Source organism: Sebastes fasciatus, chromosome 1 (assembly GCF_043250625.1).
Source record: "Sebastes fasciatus isolate fSebFas1 chromosome 1, fSebFas1.pri, whole genome shotgun sequence".
In the NCBI taxonomy this organism is placed as follows: domain Eukaryota; kingdom Metazoa; phylum Chordata; class Actinopteri; order Perciformes; family Sebastidae; genus Sebastes; species Sebastes fasciatus.
Genome location: NC_133795.1, coordinates 43665036 through 43686756, shown reverse-complemented (window position 1 = coordinate 43686756; position 21721 = coordinate 43665036). Strand labels below are relative to the sequence as shown.

The 21721-nt window shown below is 41.0% G+C and overlaps 1 protein-coding gene across 11 annotated transcripts in view; it reads left to right on the top strand.

Moving 5' to 3' along the window:
- The window catches only part of ptprt (protein tyrosine phosphatase receptor type T), a 389841-nt gene extending 375608 nt beyond the window's left edge, over positions 1 to 14233 (top strand). For all 11 annotated transcript variants that reach the window (XM_074649699.1, XM_074649700.1, XM_074649697.1 and 8 more), the window contains 6 exons: positions 147 to 278; positions 1131 to 1256; positions 3903 to 4066; positions 9443 to 9578; positions 10179 to 10266; positions 10319 to 14233. In XM_074649699.1, the coding sequence (XP_074505800.1) occupies positions 147 to 278; positions 1131 to 1256; positions 3903 to 4066; positions 9443 to 9578; positions 10179 to 10232 (612 nt within the window). In that variant the 3' untranslated portion in view covers positions 10233 to 10266; positions 10319 to 14233. The remainder of the gene's footprint in view (positions 1 to 146; positions 279 to 1130; positions 1257 to 3902; positions 4067 to 9442; positions 9579 to 10178; positions 10267 to 10318) is intronic.
- Positions 14234 to 21721: the final 7488 nt, after the last annotated feature.

The following is a 21721-nucleotide window of genomic DNA, read 5'->3' as shown; positions in this document are numbered from 1 at the left end:
GCCTCAGTCTGTTAGCATCTTTGTTCACTGGTCTGTTCATCAACGCTGCGTTCATGGACGTAAGTCAATGTGTTACTACTTCAGAGAGGACTCAGTCTGTCTGTTCATCTCACTGTATTTATTTATTTATGGTCTCGACGCTCCAGAGCCACAAACAGCCAGCGGCCTTCATTGTTACCCAGCATCCTTTGCCAAACACCATGGGCGACTTCTGGAGGCTGGTGTTCGACTACAACTGCTCCTCAATCGTAATGCTCAACGAGATGGACGCAGCGCAGGTAATATACACACACAGATACACACACACAAACACGCAGGTACACACACACACAGATACACTCACACGGCTAACATTTGAGATACATTGCCCTGAAGGGGTTTATTTCACAACAATGACCCGCTAGCTCTAAATTTTCCCGCTTATTACACGGCTATTTATTGAAGAAATCAATCATTTGACCCAAAAACGGGCCTCCAGAGTCTGACATCAGAGCTGCGGCCATAGCGACGGTCTGTTATACATAGCAACGGTCTGTTATACGTGGCAACGGTCTGTTATACCTAACAACGCTCTGTTATACCTAACAACGCTCTGCTATACGTAGCAACGGTCTGTTATACGTAGCAACGGTCTGTTATACATAGCAACGGTCTGTTATAGGTAGCAACAGTCTGTTATACGTAACAACGGTCTGTTATACATAGCAACAGTCAGTTATACATAGCAACAGTCTGTTATACATAGCAACGGACTTTTATACGTAGCAACGGTCTGTTATACATAGCAACAGTCTGTTATACATAGCAACGGTGTGTTATAGGTAGCAACGGTCTGTTATACATAGCAACAGTCTTATACATAGCAACGGACTGTTATACGTAGCAACAGTCTGTTATACATAGCAACAGTGTGTTATAGGTCTGTTAAACATTGTCTCTGTTTTCTACAGTTATGTATGTAGTACTGGACTGATCCTTGTCTCTGTTTTCTACAGTGTTGTATGCAGTACTGGACTGATCCTTGTCTCTGTTTTCTACAGTGTTGTATGCAGTACTGGACTGATCCTTGTCTCTATTTTCTACAGTGTTGTATGCAGTACTGGACTGATCCTTGTCTCTGTTTTCTACAGTTATGTATGCAGTACTGGCCTGAAAAGAGTTCCTGTTGCTACGGTCCCATTCAAGTGGAATTCATATCCGCAGACATTGATGAAGACATCATCAACCGAATCTTCAGGATCTGCAACATGGCCAGGGTACTTCACAGTTTCATAGCAGACTAGTCTAGAACAGACTAGACCAGACTAGTTTGGTCTAGAACAGACTAGATCAGACTAGTTTTGTCTAAAACACTAGATCAGACTAGTTTGGTCTAGATCAGATTAGTTTGGTCTAGAACATACTAGACCAAACTAAATTGGTGTCAGCTGGAGAGAGGTCGATTCTCGTCTTAAATGTCCTCAACCTGATCCTGAACCATAACTTATCTTCCCCCCACCACCCGTTGATGGGCATTTTGGGAGAATCAGGTCTGTAGTCTCAGCCTGCAGTTAGTCCCGACATTTATTTTAAATTTCTTTAAATAATGCATTTCTTGACCTATATTTGGCAGACAACAATAGATAGTGGAACGATACACTGAGGAACACAATGTAACAACACATAAAAGGCATTTGTCATTCTGTGACCTTTTCTTCTCCCTGAGCAGCTGGCAAGATGAGACCGTAGCACACCGACCACAGCAATAACACACTGGAGCTGCCAGACTGGGTTCTGGTTTAGAGAGAACTCCATAGAACTATCAGTATCAGTATCACTTCTTTCCCTTCACTTCCTCACTTCATTCCCTTCACTTCCTCACTTCTTTACCTTCATTCCCTCACTTCTTTCCCTTCACTTCCTCACTTCATTCCATTCACTTCCTCACTTCTTTTCTTTCACTTCCTCACTTCTTTCCCTTCACTTCCTCATTTCTTTCCTTTCACTACCTCACTTCTCTTCTCACCTCTCATTTTCCTTCACTTCTTCACTTCTTTCTCTTCACTTCTTCACTTATTTCCCTCCACTTCCTCACTTCTTTCCCTTCACTACCTCACTTCTTTTCCTTCACTACGTCACTTGTCTTCTCACCACTCCTTTCCCATCACTTCCTCATTTCTTTCCTTTCACTACCTCACTTCCTTTCTCACCTCTCATTTCCCTTCACTTCTTCACTTCTTTCCCTTCACTATGTCACTTGTGTTCTCACCACTCCTTTCCCTTCACTACCTCACTTCCTCACTTATTTCCCTTCACTTCCTCACTTCTTTCCCTTCACTTCCTCACTTCTTTTCTTTCATCTCCTCATTCCTTTCCTTTCACTACCTCACCTCTCTTCTCGCTTCTCCTTTTCCTTCACTTCTTCACTTATTTTTCTTCACTTCCTCACTTCTTTCCGTTCACTACCTCACTTCTCTTCTCACCTCTCCTTTCCTTTCCTCATTTCTTTCCTTTCACTACCTCACTTCCTTTCTCACCTCTAATTTCCCTTCACTTCTTTCCTTTCACTATGTCACTTGTCTTCTCACCACTCCTTTCCCTTCACTACCTCACTTATTTCCCTTCACTTCCTCACTTCTTTTCATTCATCTCCTCATTTCTTTCCTTTCACTACCTCAATTCTCTTCTCACCTCTCATTTCCCTTCACTTCACTTCTTTCTCTTCACTTCCTGACTTGTTTTCTTTCATCTCCTCACTTCTTTCCCTTCACTTCCTCATTTCTTTCCTTTCACTACCTCACTTCTCACCTCTCATTTCCATTCACTTCTTCACTTCTTTCTCTTCACTTCCTCACTTCTTTCCCTTCACTACGTCACTTGTCTTCTCACTACTCCTTTCCTTTCACTACCTCACTTCTCACCTCTCATTTCCATTCACTTCTTCACTTCTTTCTCTTCACTTCCTCACTTCTTTCCCTTCACTACATCACTTCTTTCCCTTCACTACGCCACTTGTCTTCTCACTACTCCTTTCCCTTCACTACCTCACTTCCTCACTTCTTTCCCTTCACTTCCTCACTTATTTTCTTTCACTTCCTCACTTCTCACCCCTAGTGAACTCATCACCACTCTGCTCTCTATATTCTCTCTCTCTCTCTCAAACACATCACCAGTCTAGCGTGAAATGGCTCATATGATCTCACACTGAGAGAGAGGCTGAGTCTGAACCACCAACCACTACGCTATCAAATGAAGTGGGAGAGAGAGAGAGAGAGAGAGAGAGAGAGAGAGAGAGAGAGAGAGAGAGAGAGATAGAGAGAGAGAGAGGCTCAGTCTGAGCCACCAACCACTACGCTATCAATGAAGAGGGAGAGAGAGAGAGAGAGAGAGAGAGAGAGAGAGAGAGGGAGGAAAGGAGGGAAATATAGAAAGAAGAGGAAAACAAAAAGAGTCATGGAGAGAAAGAAAAGTGGAGTTACTGAGTGTGAGAATAAAGGAAAGAGGAGTAAGGCACAGTAGAAGTTAGAAATATGAGTTGATTGGAAGGGGAGATGGAGGAAGTGGAGAGAGGGATAGAGTAAGGGAAGAAGGAAGAGAAGAGAAGGAGTAAAGGGAAGAGAGGTATGTGGCTGTGTGGAATGAACAAGCGTAGCAGTGAATGAGTGTGACAGTGATGGCAGGTCTTGGTATTGTAGGTGGAGGATGCCAACCGCCTCGGGGCCAGACGGCTGCCGTGAAATGGAGTTAAACATTTTAAGATGTCGTCTTTGTTGAGTCCAAAGCTCGTTATTTTGAAGAGGCAACCAGAACTAACTGGAGCACAACAGCGTGCTGACACATGAACAGTGCTTTATGGATCAGATTAGTGTATCGTGGATTTACCGCTCTTTGTTGATTGTGGTGATAAAATGGTCTCTCTGCAGCCACAGGACGGTTACCGCCTGGTGCAGCACTTCCAGTTCATCGGCTGGCCGGCCTACAGGGACACGCCGCTCTCTAAACGCTCCATCCTCCAGTTGGTCCGGAGGTTGGCCAAGTGGCAGGAGCAGTATGACGGAGGAGATGGGAGGACGGTGGTACATTGCCTGTAAGTTCAGCATGCACACACACACACACACACACACACACACACACACACACACACACACGTAGGTGTACACACTCCATCACGTGTAATAAAACAGTAGGAAGTAGATCAGATCAGATTAGATTAGATTGTTTATTAGCCACACGACCAAGTTACTCTCTCAATCATGGTAATGATGCATGTCAGAGGTGTGTATGAGGTAGTGTGGTTGACCTCTCTGTAAACAGTGAAACCGGGGTTCATCAGCAGTTCATCCATTTTATTTTGGAGAGATGGCACAGTGTATAGAATCAGAGCTGGTAGCGGAGGCTGATAGGCCCTTTAGGGCCGATAGGGGTCCGAGATGGGGCCGAGACGGGGCCGAGACGGGGCCGAGATGGGGCCAATATAGGGCCGAGACGGGACCGATATAGGGCCAGTAGAACCGAGACGGGACCGATATAGGGCCGATAGAGCCGAGACGGGACCGATATAGGGCCGCTGGAACCGAGACGGGACCGATATAGGGCCGATAGAGCCGAGACGGGACCGATATAGGGCCGATAGAACCGAGACGGGACCGATATAGGGCCGATAGAGCCGAGACGGGACCGATATAGGGCCGATAGTGCCGAGACGGGACCGATATAGGGCCTGAGGATCTCAGCTTCCGGGACTGTGTGTATGGGTGGAGGAGGTCAGAGAGGTACTGAGGAGCCAGGGCGTTGAGGGATTTGTAGGTGAGGAGGAGGATTTTGTAAGTGATGCCGGACTTGACCGGGAGCCAATGGAGGTGGATGAGGGTGGGGTTGATGTGCTGCCATGGCTTGGTGAGGGTGAGAACCCTGGCAGCTGAGTTTTACACATACTGGAGCCTGTCCAGGGCTTTGCTGGGAACCCCGGACAGAACTCCATTGCAGTAGTCCAAACGGGAGGTGACGAAGGCGTGGATGAGGGTTTCTGCCACGGAGTCAGAGAGTGATTGCCAGAGTCGAAAGATGTTTGTTAGGTGGAAGAAAGCGGATTTGGTGATGGACTTGATGTGTGACTGGAATGAGAGAGTCGGTCCAGGATGACACCCAGGTTGGGGACTTCCGAGGATGGGGAGAAAGAGCAGCCGTCAGCGTCCAGATGTAGATCTCCAACCTTCCAGAGCAGGGCCTTAGGAGCCACAACCATGAGCTCTGTTTTGTTGCTTTTGAGTTTTAGGAAGTTAGATGACATCCAGATTTGTATTTCATGCAGGCAGTTTACAAGTGACTGTGGGGGGAGCTGGGTGGATGCTTTGGTGCTAAGATACAGTTGTGTGTCGTCAGCATATGAGTGAAAGCTGAGACCATGGTGGCGGATGATCTAATGATGATGATATAATCACGTACTGCCTTCTCAGCCCCGTCACCATTGAAAAAGAGATTTTATCTCAATTGTTTTATGTGGTTAAATAAATGTTGAATCAGACTAAATAAAGAGCGGAGCAGAAGAAATTAAGCTGATAATGATAAAAACCTCACTAACAACAACAGTCCGATCACTGGAGCTCATCTCAGCAGCGTCCTCAGTCACAGCTCACTGGGCCAGTCACAACTAGCACTGATGTGTGCTTTCTAGGTGTCGGGAGGTTTTGTTAGTTTTCACTGTGTTTTCTATCTCTGTGTGAAAGAGAGAGATGTAGAAATACCAGCTGTTGGGGTTTAAAACGTCTTGTTTCTAAGAACAGCAAACAAATGGAATACTTGTAAACATGCAGTTTATATCTTTATATATTTTTATAGATAGTAGGCTATGTGCAGTATGTAAGGAATCAAATTACTGCTGGATCTCAACTCAACCAATAATGCTTATGTATACGATCGATGGTTAAACCCTCGTCTTATAGGAACATCAATAGTGACAGAGATGAATATCCCATCTTTGACCCACAGCTCAAATCAATACCCAGAGCTATTGATCTCATGGGCTTAACTGCTTAAAGTGTTGCACACAATCAGGTATTCATCGATTCAAATGAAAAATACAGAATGAAAAAAGTTTGTATATGTGCATCTTCTATTTGACAATAAAAGAAGAATCATGTGAAATATAGAATAGTGGCAGATAAACAGGCAGTGAATGTGTTTGAAGGGGACATCAGCTTATTGTGCTTCTGGCTGAAGACGTCGACACGGCTAATCAGCCCCACATATTGATTTTACACACTCGGTAATACCAGAGATAAGAAGAAACATGATGGTTCAATCAGTAGCTGGTGAAAATTGATTCTGTTCTGCTCTCGTCTTGTCCTGGAGGTTGGAGGCTGATGGGTCTTTAATGCCGAGCACATGTCTCATTTTCAGCAAATCACGCTGAAAGAAGCTGTTAGAGAGCTGCGAGGAGCAGCACACACTTCACCCCGCCATCTGTCTCTGCTCTCTTTATTTATACGGGTTTTAGATGGAGGACAATAACTACAATATTGTGCTGTCTTCTCCCAGAAGATCACTCAAATATTCACAGCATGCAGCAGCTCATAAACAGCTTTAGACAAACGTCAGACTGAACCAGTGACGTCCATCACCACCGACTGTTTTATGTGGATCAATTTAGAGAGCAAACAGGATTTAGTTCTGAAATAGTAATATCAATTTAGTATATATATATATAATAAAATCTATTCTCTAATATTCATTTTATACAGTATATATTCATTTAGTCCTTATGGACATATCATCATCTGTACAAGCCTCTCCTGTATAGATATAAATTTAACTCCACCTACAGTATATAATTGATTCTTTATAATACTCTTATACAACATTTTATACAATATTTCATCAGTATGCAATTTACACTTAACTCTTATTCATCAGAATATAATACTTGTCTATCCTTTTCACCTTAACTGCAATCAGTATATATGTATATACACCATGTACGCATATCCTCATTGGTCTTAATCAGCACTTTACTAATTTGCATTCTGGTTAGATGTAAAACTGCATTTTGTTTTACTTGTACTTGTATTGTACTATGTGCAATAACAATAAAGTTGAATCTAATCTAATCTAAAATAATCTAATCAAATCTAAAATAAGATAATGTAAAATAATCTAACCTAATCTAATCTAAAATAAAATAATCTAAAAATAATCTAACCTAATCTAATCTAAAATAATCTAATCTAATCTAAAATAAAATAATCTAACCTAATCTAAAATAAGATAATCTAAAATAATCTAACCTAATCTAATCTAAAATAAAATAATCTAATCTAAACTAATCTAAAATAAAATAATCTAACCTAATCTAAAATAAAATAATCTACTCCAATCTAACCTAATCTAATCTAATATAATCTATTCTAAAATAAAATAATCTACTCCAATCTAATCTAATCTAAAATGATCTATTCTAAAATAAGATAATCTGAAGTGAGGAGTTGATCACCCTGTGACACTGAATTAGCTCGGGGATGTTAAACCGGATAATAGTGAATAGCAACGTATCCTCATACAACGATTTGTATGATTTCTTAAAAAAAGTTATTCCTCATATTTCGTGTGTTTTCCTACGAATGTCCAGCAACGCTCCAGTCTTTTCAAAATAATGTTCCATCTTCACAGGAAACAACCTGGTTAAGTTTAGGGAATAAACTTAGTTAGGTTTAAAGCCGTTTCACAACAAGAACAGATTTTGTTCCTTGGAAGCATTCGGACTGGTGGACGCTCCCGGCTTGGTCATCACCAGCGTGCTAGGGAGCATCTTCACCTGTAAACATCAATCAATGACATTGATTAACATTGATTAGCTGCTATTGATAGTATGTACAGTGTTTCTATAACGTTAACGTTACTGTTCTCCACAGCTAGCAGAGATTTTAGCTCAAGCTAACTAGTGGTGTGCTAACGAGAGCGTGTCTCCCCTCTCACTATACATTGTTTTCATCCTGTTAGCAGTTAGCTTTTCTTTCTCACTTTTATTGTTGTACGTGTTCCTTTGGTTAGCACAGGGGTCAGCAACCGGTGTCTCTGTAGCTCCTCTCCAGTGGCTGCCTGTGGATTTTTAAAAATGGAAATGAATAACTGTTTCTCATTTACATTTTCATTTTTATTTTTCATTGTTGTAGGTCTATGGTACGATGGTACGACGGAGTATTAGGGCCACATTGAGGGAAAAAAAATCAGAGATTTCAAGAATAAAGTCACAATATTACGAGAATAAAGTCAAAGGTTTACGAGAAAAAAGTCGTAATATTATAAAGTAGTATTTTTACGTGTTCTGACTTTATTCTCATAATATTATGACTTTTTCTCGTAAAGTTTTGACTTTATTCTCGTTATATTATGACTTTTTTCTCATAAAGTTATGACTTATTCTTGTAAAATTACGACTTTTTTATTGTTAAGTTATGACTATATTCTTGTAATATTATGACTTTTCTCATAAAGTTATGACTTTATTCTTGTAATGTTACAACTTTTTTCTCGTAAAGTTATGACTTTATTCTTGTAATGTTACAACTTTTTTCTCGTAGAGATATAACTTTATTCTCGTAATGTTACTACTTTTTTTGCATTTTGGCCCTCACTGCATTAGACTGAGAGTATATACTGTATACTTAGACTATAAGCTGTGTGTAAACTGTATAATGTTTTGTGGCCCCAGACAGGTTTTCTTCTTTTTTTTTTGCCTAAAATGGCTCTTTTGATAATAAAGGTTGCTGACCCCTGGTTTAGCATTATAACAATTATTCTAACATATCTATATACTACTATACGGGTGTATATACTCTATTTTAAAATAGATTGAAATACTGTACAATCAACCGATCAGAATATTGACATTTGTTAAAACAGATGTAAAGCTAATTCACTCTAACCTGGTGTTCCTATGCTTTAAATGAAATCACAACTCACTAACAAACGTTACTTCTCATAACCGGTTTCATTAAGTATCATTAAAAGACATGTAAAGGTTTTGTGGTTAGGGTTCAGAGGTTTCTGAAGCATCTTTTAAACGCTGACACAGTGAACCTGAACACAGCAGAGGAGGAGAATCTCTCTGCTGATAAGAAACACGTGTTAAAAAGCAGCACTAGGATGGTGAAGGCAGACAGCATCTCTTCTGTAGAGGACAGTGTTGAACATCTGCTGCTGTTTTACAGTCTCTGTTTTTGATTCATTCTCTCTATTCCTATATACCTTTATACCTTTAACTGTTCCTCCTTCTCTTCCATGATGATGATGGAGAGGTCAGCAGGAGGATTCAGGCACACAGTACACAGTGAGGTTTACAGGATGACAATGTGCAGTAGTTGTTTAATGGTGAACATCTTGTGTCCTCCCTCCTCCTCCTCCTCCTCCTGCTCCTCCTCCTCCTCCTCCTCCTCCTCCTCCTCCCCCTCCTCCTCCTCCTCCTCAGTACCGGCGGAGGGCGTTCTGGAACGTTCTGTGCCATCTGCAGCATCAACGAGATGATCCAGCAGCAGAACATCGTGGACGTTTTCCACACCGTCAAAACTCTGAGGAACAACAAGACCAACATGGTGGAGACGATGGTGAGGACTCACAACGCACAACCACACACACACACACACACAGAGGTAGTAGTAGAGGATGAGGAGGTAGTAGTAGAGGATGAGGAGGTAGTAGTAGAGGATGAGGAGGTAGTAGTAGAGTATGAGGAGGTAGTAGTAGAGGATGATGAGTTAGTAGTAGAGGAAGAGGAGGTAGTAGTAGAGGATGATGAGGTAGTAGTAGAGTATGAAAAGGTAGTAGTAGAGGAAGAGGAGGTAGTAGTAGAGGATGAGGAGGTAATAGTAGTGGATGAGGAGGTAGTAGTAGAGGATGAGGAGGTAGTAGTAGAGGATGAGGAGGTAGTAGTAGAGGAAGAGGAGGTAGTAGTAGAGGATGAGGAGGTAGTAGTAGAGGATGAGGAGGTAGTAGTAGAGGAAGAGGAGGTAGTAGTAGAGGATGAGGAGGTAGTAGTAGAGGATGATGAGGTAGTAGTAGAGTATGAAAAGGTAGTAGTAGAGGATGAGGAGGTAGTAGTAGAGTATGAAAAGGTAGTAGTAGAGGATGTTTAAATATATTTAGAATTTAAATGAAGTTATTTTTAATCTCTGTGTAAAATAAAGATGTTTTCTTTCTGTCCATAGGAGCAGTATAAGTTCTGCTATGAAGTGGCTCTGGAGGCACTCAGCTCCTTCTAAATCTCTCAACGCCATGCCGCCACTCAGAGCGCCGACTCCGAGGGCCGACTCCGAGCGCCGACTCCGAGCGTTGACTCAGAGCGCCGTCTCCGAGCGCCGACTCAGAGCGTCGAGGTGCTTTGTGACGACACAAACCTGCGAGCATATGTGTGTGTGTGTGTGTGTGTGCGTGTTTGAGAGTGTGTGCATGTGATTCTGTGTGAATTAGAGAGCGCATGCTTGCATATTTGAGTGTGTATCTATGTGTGTGCCTGTGATAACACACACACACAACCTGTACAGAAGAGAAAAGAAGTGACACACACACACACAATGTGTGTGTTGGCTTCCTCCAGACTGTGAACTTTACACACTGTACAAAGAAAACAGAAAAAATTATGTTAAAAAACAAAATCAGAGGTTTAAAAAAAGAAGCGCCACTTTTTCCTTCTGCGTCTCTCCGTCCTCTCTGCTGGGCTGTCATGTGATTACTGTACAGGATTTCCTTTTTAGATCTATTCTCCGCCTTGATTGTTGTCTCCCTGTGAAGGCTGGATGCTCGCTGAAGGAAAGTAAAGAAGTATTAGGCTGACATGTTGATGCTGCTGGATGAAACCAACAGACACGTGTTGATATATCTGTTCTTCTTCTTTGAAATCACAAGCTGATAAATTACCTTGTGGCTCGGGCCTCTTGACTGCCTCAATGCTAATTGTACTTGTAATTCAGTAATCGGTTTCAACATTTCTCAGTATCAGCCCAGACACACCAGGAACGTCAAGAGAGCGCGTGGTGGCTGCGTAACCTGTTGTTTTTTATTCCGGTGTCCATGTTATCAGGTTAGAGCAGCCACACTGCCCGCGTGAGACGCGCGTCCCAGCTGCGTCTCAAGCGCGTCACACACGCGTCTCAGCTGCGTCTCTTCTAGAGAATAGAGGTCTCGCCTATTTTTGACGCGTGCCGCGCGCGTCTCACAGCAGCAACAGACAGTGAAAGTGATCTATTGATTGTATATTGAAATCATACCAGCAAATTACCACAATTTCGAAGCCCTCAAGCATTTTTTCTGTGGACAGAAGTCCTTTATTTGTTAACACAAGGCTTTTATTTAAAAAAAAAAATCCTGACAGTGTTCTAGAACATGCAGTGACTTGGAGAGCTCCATGAATAAATATAGAACGGAGTTTTAATTGTGGATTATTACTATTATTTAAAAATTACCACAGGTTTCTTAACCTTTCTCTGTCTAAAATAAATATAAATCATATTTATAATGAAATGAAATGGCCATTTAAAGGCAAATTCTATGTAAAAAAGAAAGGGCTGACAGCAGCAGCTGCAGCAGCAGAAACACAGCAGACACGCAGCTGAAGTGCAGCTGGTGTGAACGCCCGACATGTGAATCACGCAGCCACCGCGCGCTCTTGACATTCCTGGTGTGTCCGGGCTGTATGGGTTCTTTTCCTTCAAACTGCATCAAGGCAGTGTGACTTTCTTTTGACACTTTTGCTTTTAAAGAGGAAAAATGGTTCAACGTGGTGTTAAACCAGGAAGCAGCAGCATGTTAGAGGCTACAGAAAGGGCATGGTGAAGAGTAACAACAGCATTAAACAGAAAAAAGAAAGGTTTCAGAGATGGTCCAGGATGGCTTCTTTACGGAGAGTCAGTCTTTCGCTGTGCATCCAGCATTACTGTAAATAAGATACGACAACCACAGTGAAACAAACAACCAGACAAACATCCTGCACCAGACACGTTACAAATACCGCATTTCATTTCAGCAACTTGCTCTTATCGTTTGGAACAAAGTCTTATGCCACTTTAGACGTGTTGTCTAAAAAAATTAACATATGTATTTTTGCATATTGCACATTTAGCTGCCGCCCACATCCAGAGTGAATCACAATGAGGTTATGTTCCAGATAAGAGATCGACTCATATAAAAGCACCACCTACTGACCAATCAGAGCTCAGTGAGCAGATTGAATGATAATATTACACACATATGAAGATCCAGTCATAATCAGACTAAAAACAACACAGTTTAAACTGACAGATGCAGGAAGGACAGCTGGAGCCGGAGACAGAGACGCAGCTGAGAGAAGGTTGAAATAGTCACGCAGGCCATAACTTTATTAAATGCCATAATGTGATCAATTTAATTTAGTCATCCAGTAATCCCTGAAAGCTTTTTATATCACTGCCCCATCTAGACGACTATATCTGACTTTTGAGTGTTCTGTTAAATTAATAAATCTGTTAATTTACGCATTCACACATTGACAATTTGATTTCTTTTGCCAGCTGTCCTTCCTGCATTTGGCAGCTTCAAATGTGTTACTTTTAGTCTGATAATGTGTTTAACTTCTTCGCATGTGTCTAATATAGTTTGCTCTTTGTTTGTAAAATATGCCGCTTTGCCTGTCTGTCTGCAAGTTGTGGACTTGTCCATGTCTGTGATTGGTTATATGCTGTAAACCCTGCACCTTTCATGTGAACGCGCTCACAGCCAGACTGGGAAACCCTGGGTTGATTTACTGAGTTGATAACCAGCGTCATAGGACCGCTTAGCGGGATCTCGGTTGTTAGGGTTAGTGAAGCCAGATAAGGAGAAGATACCCTGGGTATGTTGAACTCGCTTCGTAGTACAGGCCTCTGGACAAAAGCAATCCATCAGTAGCATCGTAAAGTTGGAGCTGCATTTTGATGATTTGGTCTTTTGACTGTGTATTTTTCTCTATTTTCCTTCATGCAACATGTGTACCATGTCTAAAGGTCAGGCTTTATCGGATTTATTTAAAGCTTCTTTTTTTTTTTAAATCATTCACCTAAAGCAGCATTAACATGTGAGAAGGCAATATGCAGTACCATTATATACATACTGGTACTGCATATTGCTTATCCATAAATAAGTAAATCCAGAGATGGACAGGAATGACTGCAGTGTAAACTTTAGATGAGATATGAGTCATGCTGTGTTTCATGTAATACGAGAAGCTGCCTGCCATCAACACAAAGACCAAGAGACAGCTCACAGTTACCTTAAGCCTCACGTTTACGATTCGCTAAACCCATGGAGGTGTGCACGTTTCAAAATGAATGTGGCAAACTCACTGGCCAGTCTAATAGGAAATGATTTCAGTTGATGGTTGACCCTGGGGTAAAAGAAGGTCAACATGGCCGACCTGTTGGAGGGTGGGAGTTAATGAGAATTATACAAGATGTAACATTGACCTCAGCTTCCCATCATCTGCTCATCTGATCACACGTTTGTCTAATGTCTTTCTCTGTTGTCCATTTAAAAGACAAAACAACCGGCTCATTTTAAAGATGCACTGAATCCTTGTTGTGACAGCATTTAGGGATTCGTTGGCACTTTTGAGGAGCGACACATAGCGCCGGTAGAGTCTGACGTATGTGGCCAATTAAAGAACAACACACCAGATTAAAGGCTTCATTTTCAAAAACCTTGGATCTGTTTTACAAGAATCATTGAAACTAATGGTGAAAACAATTTTCTCAGCCAATATCTGAAGATAAAAAACCCAACTGTGACGCATAATGTGATTTCTGTCAGCCATTAATTCATAGAGGCATGTGTCTGAATGAACGCTGAAGTTCTCCGCTGAACATTTGTTTAGTTTGCTTGTAGGTTTCAGTTTTCTTGGCCAGAACTTGCAGGCTTACCTTTTCTGTAGTCGCTGGAGTCCAGTCCGGCTCCTAATGGACCTATTGAGACAAAGACTTTAAGAGTGTTTTATTGAAGAGCATCTTTATTACTACTACGGCTTCATTTGTTCATATTGGCTTCGTTCATGGCCGTTCATCTGTATTATATATTTCCTTTGTATTTCTTTGTTTTGTTTTCTTTGTCCTGAATTTGTACATTTCTTTTGTATAATTATTATTCTGATGATTATTTGTCTAGCAAAGTGTTGTTTAGCTCTGGTGAAGCCATTACCATTGGTTGTTTAGTTGTTTGAAATGTGGTTAACATGAAATAAAGGGACCAAAATGTTGAATGTGATCTCATGACTCTCTTTACAGGCTCACAACACATGACCAAATATTCCTGTGATCCTACAGCTCACTTTTCTTCTTTCTATATATTTGCATATATTGTTTGTTTAGCTCACAAGTGCTACCGGTGGCTCACGAGGGCTACCGGTGGCTCACGAGGGCTACCGGTGGCTCACCAGGGCTACCGGTGGCTCACAAGGACAACTGGTGGCTCACGAGGGCTACCAGTGGCTCACAAGGACTACCATATATAACTGTGAATAAATGGCACCAGCTTGTTTAGTTTGTTTTATGGGTTCATAGGATGTTGTTGTCTTACTGGGATGGTGGGTTCATAGGATGTTGTTGTCTTACTGGGATGGTAGGTTCATAGGATGTTGTTGTCTTACTGGGATGGTGGGTTCATGGATGTTGTTGTCTTACTGGGATGGTGGGTTCATAGGATGTTGTTGTCCTGCTGGGATGGTGGGTTCATAAGATGTTGTCCTGCTGGGATGGTGGGTTCATAGGATGTTGTTCTGCACGGATGGTTGGTTCATAGGATGTTGTTGTCCTGCTGGGATGGTGGGTTTATAAGATGTTGTTGTCTTACTGGGATGGTGGGTTCTCAGGATGTTGCTGTTCTGCTGGGATGGTGGGTTCATAGGATGTTGTCCTGCTGAGATGGTGTGTTCCTAAGATGTTGTTGTTCTGCCGAGATGGTGGGTTCTTAGGATGTTGTTGTTCTGCTGGGATGGTGGGTTCTTAGGATGTTGTTTTTCTGCTGAGATGGTGGGTTCATAAGATGTTGTTGTCTTACTGGGATGGTGGGTTCATAGGATGTTGTAGTCTTACTGGGATGGTGGGTTCATAGGATGTTGTTGTTCTGCTGGGATGGTGGGTTCATAGGATGTTGATGTCCTGCTGGAATGGTGGGTTCGTAGGATGTTGTTCTGCTGGGATGGTGGGTTCATAGGATGTTGTTGTCTTACTGGGATGGTGGGTTCATAGGATTTTGTCCTGCTGGGATGGTGGGGTCATAGGCTGTTGTTGTCCTGCTGGGATGGTGGGGTCATAGGCTGTTGTTGTCCTGCTGGGATGGTGGGTTCATAGGATGTTGTTGTCCTGCTGGGATGGTGGGTTCATAGGATGTTGTTCTGCTGTGATGGTGGGTTCATAGGATGTTGTTGTCCTGCTGTGATGGTGGGTTCATAGGATGTTGTTGTCCTGCTGGGATGGTGGGTTCATAGGATGTTGTTGTCCTGCTGGGATGGTGGGTTCATAGGATGTTGTTGTCCTGCTGGGATGGTGGGTTCATAAGATGTTGTTGTCTTACTGGGATGGTGGGTTCATAGGATGTTGTTGTCTTACTGGGATGGTGGGTTCATAGGATGTTGTTGTCTTACTGGGATGGTGGGTTCATAAGATGTTCTGCTGGGATGGTGGGTTCATAAGATGTTGTTGTTCTGCTGGGATGGTGGGTTCATAGGATTTTGTCCTGCTGGGATGGTGGGTTCATAAGATGTTGTTGTTCTGCTGGGATGGTGGGTTCATAAGATGTTGTTGTTCTGCTGGGATGGTGGGTTCATAAGATGTTGTTGTTCTGCTGGAATGGTGGGTTCATAGGATTTTGTCCTGCTGGGATGGTGGGTTCATAAGATGTTGTTGTTCTGCTGTGATGGTGGGTTCATAGGATGTTGTTGTCCTGCTGGGATGGTGGGTTCATAGGACGTTGTTGTCCTGCTGTGATGGTGGATTCATAGGATGTTGTTGTCTGTTGTATATATACTGGAAAAAACAAAGTTCTGAAACTTGTGTTTGGTGGATTATTTCTCTGTTGTTACAATGCTAATGGTCATTGTATTTTACATCGTTGGTAAGCCTGTTTATTTACCTTCGCAATGATGTCCAACTTGTAAGGATCATGCATTTGTGGGATGAGCAGCACAGCTGATTATGTGGGTAGCACAAGAATAATTTGCCAAAATGCTCTGCCAATGGTAAACAGTGTATTCTCATAAGGCTAACAGGAAGTCTGCAATGACTGCCCTTCACCGTCAGGCCCGTTTGCACTGGTGTCGACAACACAGACAATGGAACCTGAACATGTGGGGGAATGTCATGTTCAGTGATGAGTCCAGGTTCTGTCTGCCAAAGTTGGAGGGCAGGGTGAAAGTGTGGAGACGACGTGGAGAACGCTATGCTGATTGTTGCACCGATGGAGTAACAGCTTTTGGTGGGGGCAGTGTCATGGTGTGGGGCGGCATCTCCCTCACTGGCAAAACAAGGCTTGTCATCATTGAAGGCCATCTCAATGCAGTGAGATATCAGGATGAGATTTTGCAGCCAGTGGCGAACCCATACCTCCACAATCTGGGACCTAACTTCATTCTCCAAGAAACAACGCTCCCCCCCACAGAGCCAGGGTTATCACAGACTACCTCCACAATGTGGGAGTAGAGAGAATGGAATGGCCTGCCAAGAGTCCAGACCTCAACCCAATTCAACACTTTTGGGATCAGCTTGGGCGTGCTGTACGTGTTAGAGTGACCAACACAACCACGCTGGCTGACCTGCAACGAATCCTGGTTGAGGAATGGAACGCCATCCCACAGCAACGTGTGACCAGGTTGGTGACCAGCATGAGGAGGAGGTGCCAGGCTGTTGTGGCTGCGTATGGATCTTCCACCGCTACTGAGGCTCCTGACATATTGTATTAAATGAATAAAGTGTAAAATTGCCAATATGTCTTGTTTGTTCCTTGTTACTGATAGAGAGTTCAATCATCCAATCCACCAAACAACTCAAAACAAGAGTCAGTACCAACAGGAGAATACATTGTTTACCATTAACGGAGCATTTTGGCAAATTTTTCTTGGGCGCTACCCACATAATCAGCTGTGCTGCTCATCCCACAAATGCATGATCCTTACAAGTTGGACATCATTGCGAAGGTAAATAAACAGGCTTTCCAACGATGTAAAATACAATGACCATTAGCATTGTAACAACAGAGAAATAATCGACCGAACACATGTTTCCAAACTTTGTTTTTCCAGTTTAGTTAGCTCAATGAGCAGAACGTGCATTTTAAATGCCAATATCTCAAGCGATCATGTTCATTCAATTGTGGGAAGCCAAAATCGTGATCGCGATTAATATTCGATGAATTGTGCAGCCCTATGTTACATTTTTAACTTCACTCTTAGCCAACGAGAGAAAAAGCAATTGAGGAATCTGGTAGAAGAAAACCTCCACAACACAACACTCATAATAAAACGACATATATAGTATAGTATAGTAACAGAGGTGAAGTATTTAGGGATAATTTTAGATTCTCAGTTAAACTTTAAAAATCATGCTTAAAAAGTTATGTGAAACGATAAAGGCTAACCTTAGCTGTTTTAGGATGATAAGAAATTGCTTGACATTTGACTCTGCCTTGCTGTTTCTAAATTCAATGATTTTCTCACATCTGTCCTATGGTTTGGCTGCCTGTTCCCAGGCCAACCAGTCTGTAGTAAAAATGATAGTGTCTTTACAACAGGGCCTTGAAAATCTTGGACAAAAAGCAAATAAGGTACCATCATTGCCACATTTTGAGTAAATACAATATGTTAAGTTATGCAAACTTTATTGATTTCCATTATGTAAAGCTTGTGTTTAAATGTTTGAACAGACTGGCTCCTCTGCCTCTCTGCAAATACATCATGAGACTACAGAGCTGTAGCAGATCCAGAGCAGCTTCAAGTGGTAAGGTCCATTCTGCAAAACATTTTCTGCTCGGACAGCTTTTTCCTGTATTCATTCCTGTTTTAATCTCATATTTTCACAAAAGGCCCTTCTAGGGACAGGTGTTGCAAATTAGCATCCGCTATAAACACTATGACACTTGCATCAGATAGCCGTTTTTTAGTTGTCTATGTACATTGTATTGGTCCCTATCAAATAAACCATGAAATGAAAATATACACTATACAAACAGGCAATAACATGCCCCCAACGTTATTCTATTGAACCGTTCAATGTTGAGACTCAATATTTAGTTTGCTCTCCTAGCAGTCACCTGCTCCCGTTATAATCCCTGAGCTGAGGAGAGGAAAACACAACAACATGCGGGTCTTTATAAGCTGATTCCTTCTCTTTCTAATCAATCAGAGTCGGTGATGAACGCAGCTCCAAGCCAACGGCCTCATCCTTTATTTAGCTGGTTGATTCCCAAGGAGCTCATAAATATGCATGAGCCTGCGATTAGCATAGGCACCAAGGACAGGGCCTGTACCTTGGCATTATGACGATCAATCAGAAACACTAAGGGGCTCCTCAGAGGGAAGCTGTCTGTCAGCTCGGCTTTGGGCTGACTTGATGCAGGAACACACACATCAAAAAAGGTACGCTCACACACACACACACACACACACACACACACACACACACACACACACACACACACAGCATCTACACACCTAAAGGCCTGCATATAACACACACACAGAGGTGCACACAAACACACAGACACAAAGCCAATGCCAATGTTTATCATATGTCTCATATTCTTTACTCGCTCTCCTTCGGTTTCCTCCTTTTTTCGCTCCCTTTCACAACTGAGTTTGTAAAGAGATTGAAAACTGGCCCATTTCATTTGCTCTCAGTGAAATGTCATTATCTGGCGGGAGAAGGAGGGGGGTCACACTGGCACTGTGATATATATTTTTTTCCACTCTAACACAGTTATTAATGTATTTTCTCCCAGAGAACATGTAACAAGGTTATTTGGTGTCCGCAGCATCTCCATAAACTGCAATTACACTCATTCAGAAGATCTTTAGCAAATTCTATACTACGACATTTTTAGGACTTTTTTCGACATGCTATACTATGATTGGGCGGCTCAGTGGTGCAGTGGTGTCTTGCTCACAGCAAGAGGGTCGAAGGTTCGAATCCGACTTGGGGCCCTTCTGTGTGGAGTTTGTATGTTCTCCCTGTGTTAGTGTGGGTTTTCTCCGGGGGCTCCGGTTTCCTCCCACAGTCCAAAGACATGCAGGTTAGGTTCATTGTTGACTCTAAATGTCCCGTAGGTGTGAATGTGAGTGTGAATGGTTGTCTGTCTCTATGTGTCAGCCCTGTGATAGTCTGGTGACCTGTTCAGGGTGTACCCCGCCTTCACCCAATGTCAGCTGGGATCGGCTCCAGCCCCACCACGACCCTGAATGGGATAAGCGGTTACGGATAATGAATGAAAGAATGAATATACTATGACTTTTTTCACAAATTTTTTCGACATTCTATACTACGACTTTTTATAACCCCGCGTCCTGCGACCGCGGCCAACACTGTTTTGCAAGACAAGCTTCACTAGACAGAACTTTGCGGTTTTGGTGCTTCTGTGTAGTTTTTGTTGGAGTCTTGTCTGAACAGCATAGCCACACGCGAGCTCACATGCGAAAGCGCACATGCAAGCGAGCGCGCATGTTACACCGACCCGGTGATTTATACGTGTAAGAAGTTACAAACAGTCCCTTTAATTTAGGAACTCCAAATTTGCCATTACGGTTGACAGTGTGGTCTAGTTGTGCCTTTGGGGGGTTAGAAGTCCAGGGTCCAGCCCAAAATCTTTGAAATGTTTCCAAAAGGGCAAAACCTTTGGCAGTGAGTATGTGAGTCATGCTCACTTTTGCCTCATTTTCAACGTTTTCCGACATACTATACTATGACTTTTTTTCATCAGATTTTTCGACATACTATACTCTGACTTTTTTTCACAACATTTTTTGACATAGTATTCTATGACTTTTTTTAACAACATTTTTTGACATAGTATTCTATGACTTTTTTTAACATTTTTGACATAGTATTCTATGACTTTTTTTAACAACATTTTTGACATAGTACTCTATGACTTTTTTTAACAACACTTTTTGTCATACTATACTATGAATTTTCCATGAAATGTTTCGACATACTATGACTTTCTTTCAAGAAATTGTTCGACATACTATACTATGATTTCTTTCATAACATTGTTCGACATACTATACTATGACTTTTTTTCACAACATTTTTGAACATACTATACTATGACTTTTTCCCCCAAATTATTAAGCATACTACCCTATGACTTTTTTTCACAATATTTCTAGACATATGACTTTTTTCATGAAATATTTCAACATACTATACTATTACTTTTTTTTCATAAAATCTTTGAACATACTATAAGATGATTTTTTTCATAAAATTTTTCGACATTCTATACTATGACGTTTTTTCATTACATTTTCCGACATACTATAGTATGATTTTTTTTCATTAAATTGTTCGACATACTATACTATAACTTTTTTTTACAAAATTTTCTCGACATATTATACTATGACTTTTTCTACAAAATCTTTCGACATACTATACTATGACTTTTTTAAAAAAAAAAAATCTCGACATATTATACAATGACTTTTTCTACAAAACCTTTTGATAGACTATACTATGACTTTTTTTCATGAAATTTTCTCAACAAACTATACTGACTCTTTTCACAACATTTTACAACATAGTATTATATGACTTTTTCATGAAACTTTCTCGACATACTATAATATGACATTTTCTCCTAAAAATTCTTGACATACTATACTATGACTTTTTTTCCACAATATTTCTCGACATATAACTTTATTTCATGAAATTTTTCAACAAACTATACTATGATTTTTTTTCATGTAATCTTCCCGACATACAATAATATGATTTTTTTCATCAAATTCTACAACATACTATAGTAAGATTTTTATCATGAAATTTATCAACATACTATACTATCACTTTTTTCACAAAATCTTTGGACACTATGACTTTTTTTCATAAAATTTTTTCGAGATTGCTTTCATTAAATTTTCTCAACATACTATACTATGACTTTTTTCACGGACTTTTTCAACATAATATACCATGACATTTTACCATAAAATTGTTTCGACATATTATAATATGACTTTTTTTCTACCACATTTTTGAACATACTATACAATGACTTTTTCCCCAAAATGATTAAACATATTATACTAGGACTTTTTCCACAAATTCTATCGACATACTATACTATGACTTTTTTCATGACTTTTTTTGACTTACTATAGTATGACCTATTTACCATAAAATTGTTTTCGACATACTATACTGATTTTTTCCCCAAAATGATTAAACATATTATGCTATGACTTTTTTTCAAAAAAATTCTCGACATATTAAATTTTTTCATTAAATTTGTTGACATACTATACTATGACTTTCTTTCATGAAATTGTTGGACATACTATACTATGATTTTTATTTCACAAAATTTCTCGACATACTGTACTTTGACTTTTTTCATCTAATTTTTCGACAGAATATACTATGACTTTTTGCACAATTTTTTATGACATACTATACTAAGACTTTTTTTCACAAATGTTTCAACATACTACACTATGACTTCACGCATCAGGCGATCTGTGCGCACACAGGAAGCT